Source organism: Poecilia formosa, unplaced genomic scaffold, assembly GCF_000485575.1.
Source record: "Poecilia formosa unplaced genomic scaffold, Poecilia_formosa-5.1.2 Scaffold637, whole genome shotgun sequence".
Classification (NCBI taxonomy): domain Eukaryota; kingdom Metazoa; phylum Chordata; class Actinopteri; order Cyprinodontiformes; family Poeciliidae; genus Poecilia; species Poecilia formosa.
In genome coordinates this window covers 44,494-59,800 of record NW_006800576.1, presented here as the reverse complement: position 1 = coordinate 59,800, position 15,307 = coordinate 44,494, and the positions used below count along the sequence as shown (strand labels likewise).

The following is a 15,307-nucleotide window of genomic DNA, read 5'->3' as shown; positions in this document are numbered from 1 at the left end:
AAGGAGACACAAGGGTACATACGGAAAGGGCAGTCTGCAACAAAAAAAGCAGAGGATAATGTTGTAACCTGTTTTGGCTCTGGGGAATGTGAAAAGATTTAATTTTTGTGCAGAGAAAATGGTTAAATAATGATATTGTGAAACCTAGTTGGTTGCTGTTTTTTGGGTTTTCTTCCATTTTTATTATGATCTATTAAAAAAAAGAATAAAATTTCCCTAAGATCTCTTTTTGTCCAAAAAATGAATGCATTAATGCTCATAAATGACCTATTTTACTTTGTTGAGATTTTGTTTGTATCTTTTTTGTACCAAGAGAGACAAGTTGTGGCCAATAGAGTTATGTAACGGTAGCCGAAGGCATTATTATTATCATCATTATAAGGCGCAATTATCCTGTAAGGCCAAGTCACTTTACTGTATATGTATTTTCTACATAAGCTGTGATCATTTAAATGTCAAGGTTCTCTAACTGGTTTCCCCTTAGGGCTTAAATCATGTCAAAATATTTGTATGAAACACTTACGTGTTTCAAAAAAACGTGCAGCTAAGTAGGATACATTTAAAAATGTAGAAAATACTCAGGTGTATGTGCATAAAACAGACTATTTCAAAGAAATTAGAAAAACTTCAGTGACGTTACCATTTATTGAGTTTGTTTGGAGCAGTGATTGTTATAAATTATCAGGTCTGCTGGGAGGATGAATCTTCTGTAATGCTCCTTCGTTCACCAAGGATGGAGCAGTGAAGGAGCTCTCCATTAAGCCGACTGGCGTCAGAGAATTTGAGAAAGGAAAGACCAAAGTTAGCTCATGCCGAGACTATAACCTCATTAAACCAGGTCCAAGTAACTTGTTTTATTGCTCTTAGCGGTGCAGCTGCATTACGCATCTCCTCCTGCTGTGGATATAATTAAAAGGAAGCAGCTGAAATGAGCCATCCATGAACTTCACAGCAGTAAATACAGTGCCATGATGACCAGGCCCTTTGCCAAGAAAGATGCACCTGAGCTGGGCTTCCCAGCTGGGAGAAGCACACACGCCTCCAATTTGCACAGATAGGCTGGTTGCTGGGAGACAGAGTGCAAGTTGTGAGTTTTTAATGTGCAAAATATATCTATTATTGTACTCAGTGATGAGAAGTGCAAAGAGGATCTGATAAGATTAAAAATGTAATCTTATAAGAGTTGCAGTGACTCCCAAATAACTACTCCAGGCTTCAGAGCCTTGGTTTGATCAGCTCACTTCAGTGAAAATCACATTTTGAATTTTGTGCGCTTGATTCCTTTGACTATGTGATATGTACATTTTACTGTCCCAGGTTAAAACTTTTGGTTTTGCACTTAAAAGTGAGTAGCGCTTTGCTCAAGGCCATTATTGTTTATTAAGAATGCATTTCTAGCCAGTTTTTCAAAATAAAAGAAGCAGAATAACACATTTTATTCTAATGAGACTACTCAAGGATCTTAAAATGACTTGGTGTGGATGTAGCTGTCAAATGACCAGGTCAGTCGTATTATTATATTGGGAGGTTTTGGAGAAACCAGCCATGATTATGTTTGTACGGTGAGAAAATGTTTCTAAATGTTTTTTAGGGTGGTTTAACTATTGCTGTTACTTACAATTACTTAGCTAACATTGCACAAAAGAAGGAAGTTGATTTTCTCAGAAAATGTTTTGTCAAACATGGAACTTCTTTAACCCAGATGATTAAACTCTTTCCATGGGGTGTGTCCATTAAGTGTCTGGCTAGTGACAAGCACTCCCAGGTGGGGTTGCACACTCAGAAAGACAAAGGTGTAATATATCGGCGATTTTGTCCACCCCCCATCTCATCTGTCATCTCAGCCTTTCACCAGGGGCTGTTTTCATTTCTGGGTACTCACTCTCAAATACCGATGTTGAATGGAAACATTTCTCAGCCTAAAGGCTTTGTGGTTGCTCAGCTGCCCTCCTGCTCATCCAAATCCTCCCGTCTATAATAAAATAGATTAAAATAGCCTGGAAAGTAGCAGTATTATGATATACATCCCTGTCCGTACTTGTAGGTAAGTCACCGTGGGCGTTTTGGTGGGGATTTTACTGGGTTTGGACGCTTCAATTTATCACAGTGCCCACTCATTTAGGAAGCACCTGCAAAAGCTAGCTGTGTGGGTAAATCTCTGCGTCAGTCTGGTTCCCTTGGAGGAGGTAAGTCATGAAGTTCAAGTTTGATCAGGTGTGTTTTCCATTAAACCTGAACTCAGAGAATGAGCTGAATCTTAGGGATAGTCCTGTGTTCAAAACAAGGGAAAATATGATTCTTATTCCAATCACCACCTGGCTGCCTTGCCCTTTTGTTTCACCTGACACAACGCCATTGGAAAATAACACTCCTATTACCTTAAGTTGCTTTTGACGACGTAACATACACTATTTGTTTAATAGATAAGCCTGATTTCCTGGGGAAAATTTTGGACATGTTGGCAAACGAACATACTAACAATTCTGCAGACCACACACATTCTGGACACAAATGGTTTACATTTTGACCTCCAGGTTGAAGTGCTACAGAGCTTGGTTTGCAGAAACCAGCCACCACAGGGAGCTTTAAGAAGGGAAATATTTGGTGTACACACTGCAAAAACACAAAATCTTACCAAGTATTTTTTTAGTCTAGTTTCTAGTATAGGTAACTTGGTACATGTAAAATAAGACAAAATTAACTTAAATGTAACTTTTCAAAAGTAAATACATCTGCCAGTGAAAAAATTAATTTTTCCCATATTGTAAGTTAAGATATCTTGTTCCACTGGCAGATTATTTCACTAATAACTAGTACTTTTCCATAAATGTTAAGGAATGTTTTACTTAAAACAAGCTAACAATAATAAAGTTTAGTGTTGTCAAATTTCAGTACATTTTCCCCATGTAATTATTGACATAAGTTTTTGTATCTTGCTGAAAGGTTATCTGAAAGCTAGTTTTGTCTTATTTGAAGTGTATTGAGATATTTGCTCCAGAAACTAGACCAAAAATACTTGGTAAGTTTTTGTGTTTTTGCAGTGCATGATCCTTGTAAATGAAAACTTACAATCTCCATATCAAGACCTTGTTTCTGGTTACTGGAAACACAGTAAATAATTACAACCTTTGTCGTATTAAATTGGTGCACCTGACTATGGAAAAATAAATAAAACCTCATTTTTTTCTTTTCTCTGTGACTCTCTCTCAGCTCCTGGAATATGTTGGCAAAGGAAAGAGCATCATGGACGTTGGTTTGGCTCAGGCCCGCCAGCCACTCACCACCCGCTGCCACTACTATGAAGTGGAGATAGTTGATGCTGGGGAGAAGTGCTACATCGCCTTGGGCTTGGCAAGAAGGGTGAGCTGTCAAAGTAAATGCTTGGATAACTTCAGACACACCTGTGCTCAGAGGGGTACTCTCCGTACTCTCCTTTTCTTTAGCATTTGGCCGAAGCATTTTATTTCTACTTAGTGCAACAGAGTGAAAACAGTGTAGCTCAGCGGAGTTTAGTTATGTACATTTCTTCTTCCAACACTATAAAGTCTTCCTCAGACTTCCTTGTGGGAAATTTTTGCTTTCCATTTCCAGGAAATGAAATTCTCTCCTTTCACATAAATAAAAAGCTGTTGGGTAGTGAGGGTAGTTGTCTTGGTGGTTTTGATTTAAAAAACAAAAACAAAACAAGCATATCAATGTGCATGCAGTGAAGTAGCTCTTTACCACCACACCAGAAGCAAAGTTTTTATCTTATAGATAATTACATTAAACTAGATGAGTGCTTCTTATTAAAATATCCAGAATGTTGTAAAAAAAAAAAAGCAGAAATATCTCGAGATCTGAGTCTATAAATCTCGACTGAAAGTATTTACTCTTAAAGTGAAGAATGATTAGAAGCTGATAACTCAGAAAAACAAACTGCGCCAATAGCAAACAGTGATGTGAATAAGCAGCCACTTGAATTAAAGGAACAGTTCACTCTTTCTTAGAAGTCAGACCAGACGTCTTTGTGTTTGATTAAAAGTCAAAGCCACATAATTTCTACGAAGTTACCCAACTAATCACAGAAATGTCGCTTTTTGTCATCTTCACAAACAACTTCTTTGTTCTTTGAAAGCTAAACACACACATTCACTCCTTGTATTTTAATGTTTACTTTAGGTTACCTGCAGCCATTCCTTCGAGCTTAGAGCTCAGCACTATTTTACTTTATTAATTCTCGTGGTCCTTTTCCTGCTGCATCTGGCTCCTATTATAAAGCCATCAAGGAAAAGTGGCGTGAAAGTTGCAAAACAGTTTCCAGGTTTTCCAAGTAATCCGTTTCACCCAGCATGCAAACAATACAGGCTGGAATCTTAACACAAATCACTTTCCATTTAACCAGGAACTCCCTGCCGCTGTTTCTGCTGGACATGTTGACTTAAGGCTTTTTTTCCCTATTTTTTATTTTTTTATTTTTGCTGCTCAACTTTCTGAATAGACGTGGCCAGCTCAGCCTTTGGAAATATTGCAACAAAGGTTGACAGATAAATTTGTACCACACATTCATGCAGGAGTCAGAGCAAGCTCCAAATGATCCAGACTTTCCTACCCATTCCCCCACCCCTAACACCCCCTCACACCATTATCTTGTCAAATTGACAAATACCTGCTAACCTGAAGCCAGTTTCACTCATTAAGTCAAACAATGCCTATCCCAGTCCTCCATCCTAAAGCCTAATTACTCATGGACTCAACTGACAGCCCAAATGGGTTTGGTACGGTAAGGAGGAATTGGAAATAATTCAATGACCTGCCATTCAAAAATACAACCTCTTCCATTTTATTTCCATATCTCCAGTTGCAATAAACTAATGCTTTCTATGATTTGGCAGTGTGAATACCCTGAGCCCTCACATCCACAGCTCGGTGTTTGCTCATGCAGAAGTTCAGGTTTCATCCAGATCTCGTTGAGAAGCAGCAGGAAGGTCCAGCTCTCCGCTATAAATAAATACCTCTTTGACACCTGTGTAAGAGCGAGGCTGCACATGAGGCAGAACAGGAAGATGAAGTGCCATGTGGAAATGGGTTTTGTTTACGGCACGTTAAGCGTTTCAAATGAGGCTGCAGGCTTAGCACTGAGGTCGCACTTGTTCAGTTGAAACCAGAAGTTTACATACACTTCCTCAGAATTTAGTAGTGTTTATTTGGCACTTGCAACACTGCAAAAACACAACATCTCACCAAGTAATTTAGTCTAGATTCTAGTGCAAATATCTTAGTTTACTCTTATTTCAAGTGTACTAATTTAAAAGTAACTTTTCAGCAATATATAGGAGCTTGTTTTAAGTAAATGATTCTGTAATATTGATGAAAAGATACTCTTTCCACTGGCAGATTATTTCACTTTTAACAATGAAATAATCTGCCAGTGGAACTAGTACTTTTTCATCAATATTAATTAATTATTGACTTAAAACAAGCTCCTATATTTTGTTAAAAAGTTACTTTTGTCTTGTTACAAGTGTATTAAGATATTTAAACTAGATACTAGACCAAAAAACTATACTACGATCCAGGAGCGCCATTTGTTTTTTGGGGCACTGATTGACTGGAAAACTGTTGATGCTAGTAGTTCTTGGTACCACAGGTGAGTGGTGGAACAGCTTGCTCAAAGAGTTGATTGGTTTGACACACCGCAGTGTGAAACAGAACTGCAGTAGCTGAAAATGAAACAAATGTTGGAATTTTGGTCTCCAATCGAACCGGATCTACTGGAATATTAGGTGTGAAAACACTCTGAGTGTTTCTTTCCTCTGCGCCATCGAAGACATGGTACTACCATGACATGAGTTGCACCAAAGTTGGTTCTAAAATGCAGCGTTAAGCAGTAGGCATGTCACTTTAAGCAATAAATCAATGAATTGCACAATAAATTAGAACAAGCTCAATAATTTCCATTTTCATGATTTATTGATTTCTCTTTTCTCTCTATCAAAAACTGGATGATGAAAGTCTTCAGTCTGGTGCTTTGGTCTCTACTAAGCTACTCTCCTTTTGTTTACAGAGACTTCATTATTTATTTTATTTGGTGTTAGGTTTATTTATTTTGGATATTTAAAATGTCTTTCAGTTCCATTGAAATGTTCAGTAGAATTAGAAGTTTATTGATCATTGACAATATTTTCTTGCTTTATTATGCCATTATTACCATTATATTACTTTAAAATTGTCTCAAAACAACAATATTGACATTTATCACAATAACCTCTCAATTCTCAACATTGAGACAACATTTTTCAAAGCATTACAACAACAAGAAACAATGGTAGTATCCTTAGCATGAAGTTTGCTTTCATGATTTCAAATGGAGAGTACTCAGTGTTTGGACATGATGTTGTGTTTGAGCAATAGTTTGGATAAAATTACACAGCCTAATCTTCCCTGCGATCCTTATCTGCAATCCTGTCAGCAGCAGAGCAAATTAAGTAAGTTGTCTGTTTTTCTTTTTCCGCCCTGCATCCATAAAACTTTAAGGAAACGCCAACACAGATGCTTACAGATCAGAGAGTCATTGTTATGCTGTGGGGGCCTGGAGGTTTTAGCCTGATGACATGAGGCTAAACAAACAGACCTGCATTAGTTCTCCACATGGTCCTTGCCCAACCCCTATAAGTTTGGCACGTACAAACAGAGCCCACTGCTTCACCCTCCCATATAGTGTTCCTTCAGCACACACAACATACTCTCACGTCTGTGGTAATACCTGGCTTAAGCTTTATTTTTAGACCCCTCTGTGATATGTCAGTGTGATAGCTGCAGTCGATGATTTGTATCTCCTTCCACATGGTTTTCCTCTCAGCCCGCACCTTCACTGTCACAGGTTTTTCCCCTCGACCTGTTTACTCTTCCACAGTGTGGAAAGCTCAGATTCCACTTAGATGGGATGACCTGATATTGGAGGTCCTGCTCCACCAAGCTGTGGATGCCACCCAGGACTGCCATTCTTTTGCATTCCTGCTAGCAAACAGGTGTCGGACTGGTGTCGGACAAATCATCTCCAGAACAAAAGCCAAAGCCAATGGGACAGTGTCATTATCCACAGTGAGACGTGTCCAGTACCTACATGGCCCGAAAGGCCAGGTTACGGTTTCCAAATGCACACAGGGACAAAGAAACTTCATTTCTGGAGAAACTTCCTTTATTTTGATGAAACTAAAGTGGAACTGTTTGGACATAACCACCATTGTTATCTTTAGAGGAAAAAGGACGATGCTTCTGTCATCCTAACTGTGACACACGGCGGTGGCAGCATCTTATTGTGAGGCTGTTTTGCTGAAGGAGGAACTGGTGGACTTCATAAAATAGATGTCACCATGAAGGAAGAACATTATGAGTAAATATTGAAGCAACATCTAAAGGAAGATTGGTTTTCCAAATGGACAACAACCCTCAGCTTCGGGCCAAAGTGGTTAAAAAGTGGCTTAAGGACAATAAAGCCAATTTTCTGGTGTGGCCACCACAAAGCCTTGTGGGAAAATTGGAAAAGGTGTGTCTAAGAGAGGCGGCCTTCAAACCTGACCCAGCTCCACCGGTTCTGTCAGGAGGAGTAGTCCAGAACTCCAGCAACTATTGAGAGAAAGTAGTTGAAGGAAACCCAAAACATTTGATCCAATTCATATGTTTTGCTGAGGAGGCGTATGTAAACTTCTGAATCTTCCTCTCATTTATATAGCTTTTGGAAAATGGAAGTAATTTTGGTGATTCCAAGTGACCTAAAGCAAGAAAATTTTGGTCTGATTAAACTTCAGGCATTGAGAAAAAAAGATGGATGTGTCTTTTTATTCCGTGTATTTAAACTTCTGGTTGGGTTTTTCTGCACCTATAGAGAGTTCTTATTTAATGCATAAAGCACATCAAGACAGTAAAGTGATGTTCACAACAGTTACTACAATGATGGTGATGAAAACAGACATTTAATAGCTGGTTAGAGTTCTGCGGTCTGAACAGAATCATTATTGGATTTTCAAACCTTTTTTTTTTTTTGTTTTTCTTGAACCATTTCTCCAAATTACAGATTATATTGGTGTCTCAATCAGTTTTGCAAACTCTTGAGACGCTGCTCTTCTCCACATGGAGAGCCGGAGGAATCCTCGGGCTTGTGGTTAAGAAGCAGCAGACTTGGAGGATGAAGAGGTTTCAGGGTTGCAGCTGCATTCCTGTGTCTTCTTGTCTTTGTCTACTGATGTCTTACTCTCTCTTCTGTCTTTCTTTCTTTCTTTTTTTCTTTGCATTTCCATTTCTTGTTAACAGATTCCCTGCCGTGTTGTTAGATAAAATCCATGACGTTCCCTTGAAATGTTGGCGACCTTAATTGTAATTATTTAGTCATTCTTTTGTTGATTTTCCATCCCAACACAAGTGCTAATAATAATAATAATAATAATAATAATAATTTCACCTGCCTTCTTTGTTTTTGAAAAATTAGTCTAACTTCTCCAGCTTTTCTGGATGTTTGGTTAATTATTTTCTTTCCATTTGGCCATCCTCTGTGTCAGACTTATCATAACACAGAAATGAAAGGTCTTTTGTAGGCCTCCTGTTCCTGTTAATAATAAAATAAGTGCAGTAGAGTTTACTTAACAGTGAGGACAGAATGGAAAGAAGTAAGTAATCGTTTAGAAAAGAGGGCCAAATGGAAGATGAAAGATCATGAAGTCATTGCCCCGTTAATCTTTCCTCTTGTTCAGTGGTGTGTTTTTACAATAATAGAGGTGCAGCCTAGAAAACAGATAAAAATCGCTGGTAATTACCTCTGAGTCATCCCTTGATCTTATCCACAAGTGGGCCGATGGTTATTTCTCTTGGTACAGAAGAAGCACTTATCCTGCATATATTTGATGATGGAAACAGAGCAAGGCGATCTTGAGAGTCGGAGTAGTTGGTTATAGACTGAAATCAGTTTGCAAATGGTGCAGATGGTGTCCAACATCTGTCCTCGAGGAGCGGTGTCCCACTGATTTTAGATGTTTTGCACCTGAATTACCTAAATTAAGTCAAGTTTATTTTCACTTCATATTTCAGCATCAAGGCAATTAAAAGTGCTTCACATCATAAAAACATCCTACAATCATAATTTATGACAAGCAATAAACAATACATTTTGTAAAATGTCGTCATCCAAATCACCTAGGAAATATATATCAAATGTATTTTATCAATGTTTCAGTTGCTATGAATCAAATTCAACTCTAAACAGGTAGGTTTTTAGTCTTGTTTTAAAGGAAGTCAGTGTTTCGGGTGTTTTTCAGTTTACTGGAAATTAATCCAGATTAGAGGAGTTTAAAACCTGAAAGCTGCTTCTCCACGTTTGGTTCTGTAGACCAGAGCAAGAAGACCTGAGAGGTCTGGAAAGTTGAGACAACTCTGGGGACATTAGTCCTTTAATCCTGGAAATGATCTTCAAATGATAGAAGGCCGACTTTTTAACTGTCTTTATGTGGTTCTGAATGTTCAGAGTCCATCAGGCCTAGTTTCAAACCCATAATCCCTTTTTCTACCAGACTATCGGTAGATTACAGAAAAAGCAGGCATCAGATGCATTGATACAAGGATGGTTTGAAATGATGAAGGAGCCAAATGACTGGCGCTCTCATATCTTCTGAGGGTACAGAACCCTACAGTGACCATTTCTTTCGTTTTTCATTCAGGATTATCCCAAGAACAGACACCCTGGGTGGAGCCGAGGGTCCGTCGCCTATCATGCAGGTGGGACTTTCTCATGATTTCTTTCCAGCTTGAGGAATTTCATTCTTATTCCAGTTTAAGAGAAATTAATGAATCAGACTTCCTTTAAACGTCTGAGGATGCTGTTAGATTTTGTTGCTTCCACAATTAAAGAGTAAATTAGGACAAACCTACGACTTTTAAATCACAAGCTGCTAATAAAACATAAAGTGATAATCTTTTCCAAGCTTTCTGGTTTACTTTTACATAGATGGGAAATAGAATCGCATAGACTGATTGACACCTAAGTGCACTCAAATCAGGTTTTAGTTGCTGGACTAAAACTTGACTAAATACAGCAGCTGTTTTCAACTGACCTTGTTTTTATCAAAAATGACTTAGATAATTATTTTAAGAAGGTGACGATATCCAAAAACAATTAGAAAATTTTTATATATTGTCCTATTCCTACAAAAAAAAAAAATAAATAAATAAATAAAAATAGCCCATCCTTAGTCTATTGTTGAGTAGGTAAAATAAAATGCATATAAAAAAACATTTTTGGTGATTTTAGTTTTAAAATTTTTTTTGAGCCATGAATACTTTTGAGGCAACAATTTTGGCCCTCATGACAGAAGCTACGTTCACACTGCAGCCTGAAGTGACCCAAATCTGATTTTTTTTCCTCTTAATGCGACCCGTATTTGACCTTTCCTGACAGCCTGAACAACAGAGATTGGGTTTTTTCGAAGGCTACCCATGCTACTTCAATATGTGGTCCATATCTAATACATATCTAATACATGTCTGATCTTTTCAAATATGAAAAGAACGGCCAGGATTTATCCAATCTCAACAAACATCACTATTCTACCCCCTGATATCCGTAAGCGGGAAGAAAAACAGCCATGGCGGACCAAATGAGGACTAAGTTGTTAATGTGCTGGTTCTGGTCGGACAACAATATACACTCCTTCATAAGCATCCACATTTACTTCTGCAATCGTGAACATTTCTTCTTCTTCTTCTTTTTATGGCGGTTAGTTAAACTCTGAGCACGCTAAGTGTGACTTTAATGACTTTATATCTTTTGGGGTTCACACAGGAAATCACAAACAAGTCGCAAATATTTTGAAGTGTGAACGACCACGCAAAAAAAAGTTATTTCTCAAAAAAATTGGAATTGAGCTTTAAAGCCTGCAGTGTGAACGTAGCCAAAAAGTTAGCACACAAACGTTTAGATGGAATCCTATCAATGAACAACTTCACAGGAATGTTGAGGTCTCAACACAAACAGCTGGAGAGAAAAAAGAAAAGATATTGTCAGGTTGAGATGGTGATCATATCTGGGAAAGCTTGGAGTAAATAAAACCCGTCGTGAGTCATCTGTATTGTCAGAGTTTGTTCTCGTTTCCTGCAGATCTTTGAAGATTATCTCTGTAGGGATCTGAATAAAACATCCACAGCTTCCCATCCCAGGCTTCAGCACCCTTCACTCTCTGAGCTGTGAGATTAGCTGCCCTGATATGGAAGCACCTCATAGGTGGCTGTTATTATTCTGAACAAGATACTCTTCGTACCCTTTATCTCACAATCAGAGGAGGGTAGAAAACCCAAAAAGGAAGAGAATTACTACTTCAACATAGTTGTACTCAAGTAAAAGTAAAAAGTATCTATCCAAGATAATTTAAAAAGTATTTAAGTAAAAAGTTTACTGTTAAATTATCAATCATTTAACATTTAAAAATTACATAATCAGATGGACCAAAATATAGTTAAGTGGAAACTTTGGTATTATAAGGATGAAAATGACAAGTAGAAAAAAATAATAAAATCAGGCAAAATAAATTTTTTCCAAATCAGTTTCTTTAAAAAAAAAAAAAACAAACTATGAAACTACAGGTGTGTGTCTGAATCTGGTGAACTTTTGGTTAAGACATGTTTGCTTTTCATTCGGTGAGTAGAGAATACAGAAATTTTATGCAAGTAAGAGTAGCAATACTTCATAATAAAGTAAAAGTAAAAAGTACAGTTTAATAAAAGTACATTTAAAAAAAACTCCTCAAATAAATGTAATTGAGTAAATGTAATTAGTTACTGCAAAACTCTGCTCACAATGCTTTGCCACATCATGTTAGTCCTTCTCTGTCCAGAGCTTTTAGGAGACACCTGGACTTTATCTCTGTTGATCTTTCTCGTTGTAAATTTTTGTTGCTTCTACTCTAAAAATGGCATAAAAGTCACTTTCTGTTTGCTAGTTTTTGCCACGTTATTTTTGGAGGGTGCATCTGTTGTCCGGATCAGCAATCAAGGAACATTTTCCCGTCCACTCCGCGCATTCCCGGCATGTTTTTAGTTCAAGTTTATGGTCTTAAATCCGCCATATCCCATTGCAGATTGCAGTTATGGTTCCGGATGCATTAGTAGTAATAACAGTTGATGCTGGACGTCCTGCCGGAGTCTGCGGATGATGCCTTCGTGCCGAGTGACAGACAGGACCAGTCATTTAGAGGCTGACTGTGCCAGTGCCAGAGCTGTTGCACTGCGGTCCGTCTGGCTTGGCCGCTGCTTGCTGGACGCCACAGATATGCGCACGCCCCTGCAGAGCCGCCATTAATCTTATTTGTTAGTGACTGAAAATGATCCGTGTGGTTTTCCATGCCGTGTGTAAGAGGTTTGTCTTCCCATGCTTGGGATACGGTGAGAGCTCCGGTCCGGCGGCTCCTTCCTCTCCTCTCCGCTTACAGCCCAGCAACCTCAGGAATCGCATGTGGACACTATCTGGCAGGGTGGGGTGACAAATACCTAATGCAAAACCAGCTTTATATGCACCGCAGAGCGCCCTATCACCACAGCATGCTTCAATAAGAGATTATTAAAACTTTAATTCCCTTATTTTCTGTCTGCTGTTGCTAAAAAAACTCATGTGTTTGCGTTTCACTCACAAAATCTCACCAAGTATATCTGGTCTAGTCTCTAATACAAATAACTTAGTACACTTAAAAACAGACAAAACTAACTTATAAGTGACTTTTTTGACTTGTTACATTTTTCTCATTTTATAAGTGAAATAATCAGCCAGTGAAACTTTTGACTGATTTAAACGCACACCACAAATTATAGCTCACTTAAATATACATGCACAAAGACAAAATCTTACTAAAACTTTGTCTAAGAGAATGATCTTAAGCGTGTATATCTATTTAAGCAAATAATTTGTGGTGTGTGATTTAATCTCAACCATTTGCTGCAAAAACGAAAGTAGATTTCATCTACATTTGAAATAAGGCAAAACTAACTTGCAAGTAGGTTTTCAGTAAGAACTAGGAGCTATTTTAAGACAATAATTCCTTAATATTGATTTAAAAAAGTACAAGTTATAAGTGAAATAATCTTCCAGTGGCACCACACATTTTATAGCTAGAACTTTTTAATCAATATTAAAGAATTATTGACCTAAACAAACTACTATTTCTTGCTTAAAAGTTACTTTTAAGATGGTTTTGTGTAATTTCAAGAGTACTAAGACATTTGTAGTAGAAACTAAACCAAAAGTGTTTTGTAAAACAGTGTTTTTGTAGTGCTTTAATTCATAGCAGATGTTGGGGTTTATATTGATTGCAATAAAATTTTTAATTGAAAGGACTCTTGATTTTACTTGGACTCCATGTGATGCTATTATGACATCCACATAGCATTAAAATGTGGTCCAAATCCATTTTCTTTCCCCAGATTTTGTTATTTTCACTACAACATTTCCACTTAAATTTATATTTTGGTTTATCTGATGATTTTTGGTACTCTGCCCAGCTCTGCCTGGTGCAGGTTAGCGGGTCATGGGGCCATTAACCTTTTTAAAACCTCTCATCTTTGACTCACTCGTGCTGTGACTAAACGCCCGCTCCTGAAGGTTTGTCCCTCCCGACCGCCATCGCCCCCATGCAGCCGCAGATAATGCATAATGCTATTATGACATCCACACAGCATTAAAATGTGGTCCAAATTCATTTTCTTTCCCCAGATTTTGTTATTTTCACTACAACATTTCCACTTAAATTTATATTTTGGTTTAAATTTTAATTGAAAGGACTCTTGATTTTACTTGGACTCCATGTGATGCTATTATGACATCCACACAGCATTAAAATGTTGTGTGAGCATCAGCGACATGCTCTAATTTGATCTACATCTCCAAAAACAGCTGTCCAATAGCAACATGTTATCTAAAAAGAACAATGCCTTCTTACCTAACAGGGCGTCAGGGGTTTAATAACATAGTTCTATAACAATTTAAGGGGGCACTTTATCTAAATTGATCCTCGTCCTTCATAGAGGTTGATGTCATAAAAACTTATTCACCTCAGTGGAAACGACATGCTGTCCATACGGGGCAATATATGCTGGGGCAAAAAGGGGGAAGTGCCCCCTCAAACAAACGTCTTGCCCCCTCAAATGAAACCACAAATAACGGAACATCTCCCTTATCCGAGGTTCTGCTGCGCACCGTGCTGAGCAGGCTGCGGTCTTCTCCTGTCTGTCTGCGGTCAGGCTGCAGCTCAAACCATAGACATAATATAAGAGTAGACCCCGCTTTGGCTGCTCCGGCGCAGGAAATACGGCGGCCATCTTGGAGCGGTATACCCTCCTACTTTGCTCAACCAAAACAGCAGAAGATGCCTCAGCACTGAGGGATATTGTTGTTCAGATCGATGGACTATTGATGTGAGGGCTCCACAAACAACATTTCACAAGTAAGATGGACATATTATTGTGTATATATTGTGTTTAGAATATTACTTTACCGTATTTATGTCCACCGGCGAGATACCAGCTAATATTAGCTACAGTGCTTGGTGTAATACGGCTTCAGCACCGCTATGAAGGCTAACTGAGATTCCGTAAATCTAAAGAAATTAATTATTCTCTAACATTGACTTAGATTTTCTGACACAAGAGCCTCCATTAGAAATGAAACAATTTAACAAATATTATAAAACTTATATTATGTGTTATAACATTCACCAGCAAAGTTTACACAGGTGGTAAAGACTATGTAATTCTTTCACTCTGTCAAAGTAAGATACATCCCAAATCTTCCGTTTTTGTTTTGAAGGTTTCCTAAAGACACGATGTGAGGAAGAAGTGGGAAATATATTTAAAGAGAGACGGATTCACTGCAGCACGGATGAATCTCGCTTCGGATTTTGGACTCAGTCTCAGCTGCTGAATAACTTTGAAGCTAGAACTCGTCGGCTGAAAAACATATACATATGTCTATATATATATGTATATACATGTAAACATGTATCCAATATATATTATTCAGTATTAATCATTATTTATTTGTGTCATTATTATCATTATTTATTTGTGTTTGAATAGTTATATAAATATGTATTGATATTGCTAAATAATTTATTAAATAAATCATGAACGGCTGTGTGCTTTGTAATATGCCCGTCATACATCAATATCAGAATATTCCATTCCTATTCTATTGTTACAGCCACTGAGCATATTTAAATATGCTGAACTATGTCTTAAAAACATACTTAAACAATACAATTGTTTATAAATGTAGGTTTGATAGATGTTTGACTAA

General features: G+C 37.7%; 1 protein-coding gene across 1 annotated transcript in view; it reads left to right on the top strand.

Moving 5' to 3' along the window:
- Nucleotides 1-15,307, top strand: part of spryd3 (SPRY domain containing 3) — a 45,232-nt gene that overhangs the window by 18,468 nt on the left and 11,457 nt on the right. Inside the window, exons 7-8 of the mRNA XM_007541845.2 lie at nucleotides 3,211-3,360; nucleotides 9,690-9,747. Of these exons, the coding sequence (XP_007541907.1) occupies nucleotides 3,211-3,360; nucleotides 9,690-9,747 (208 nt within the window). The remainder of the gene's footprint in view (nucleotides 1-3,210; nucleotides 3,361-9,689; nucleotides 9,748-15,307) is intronic.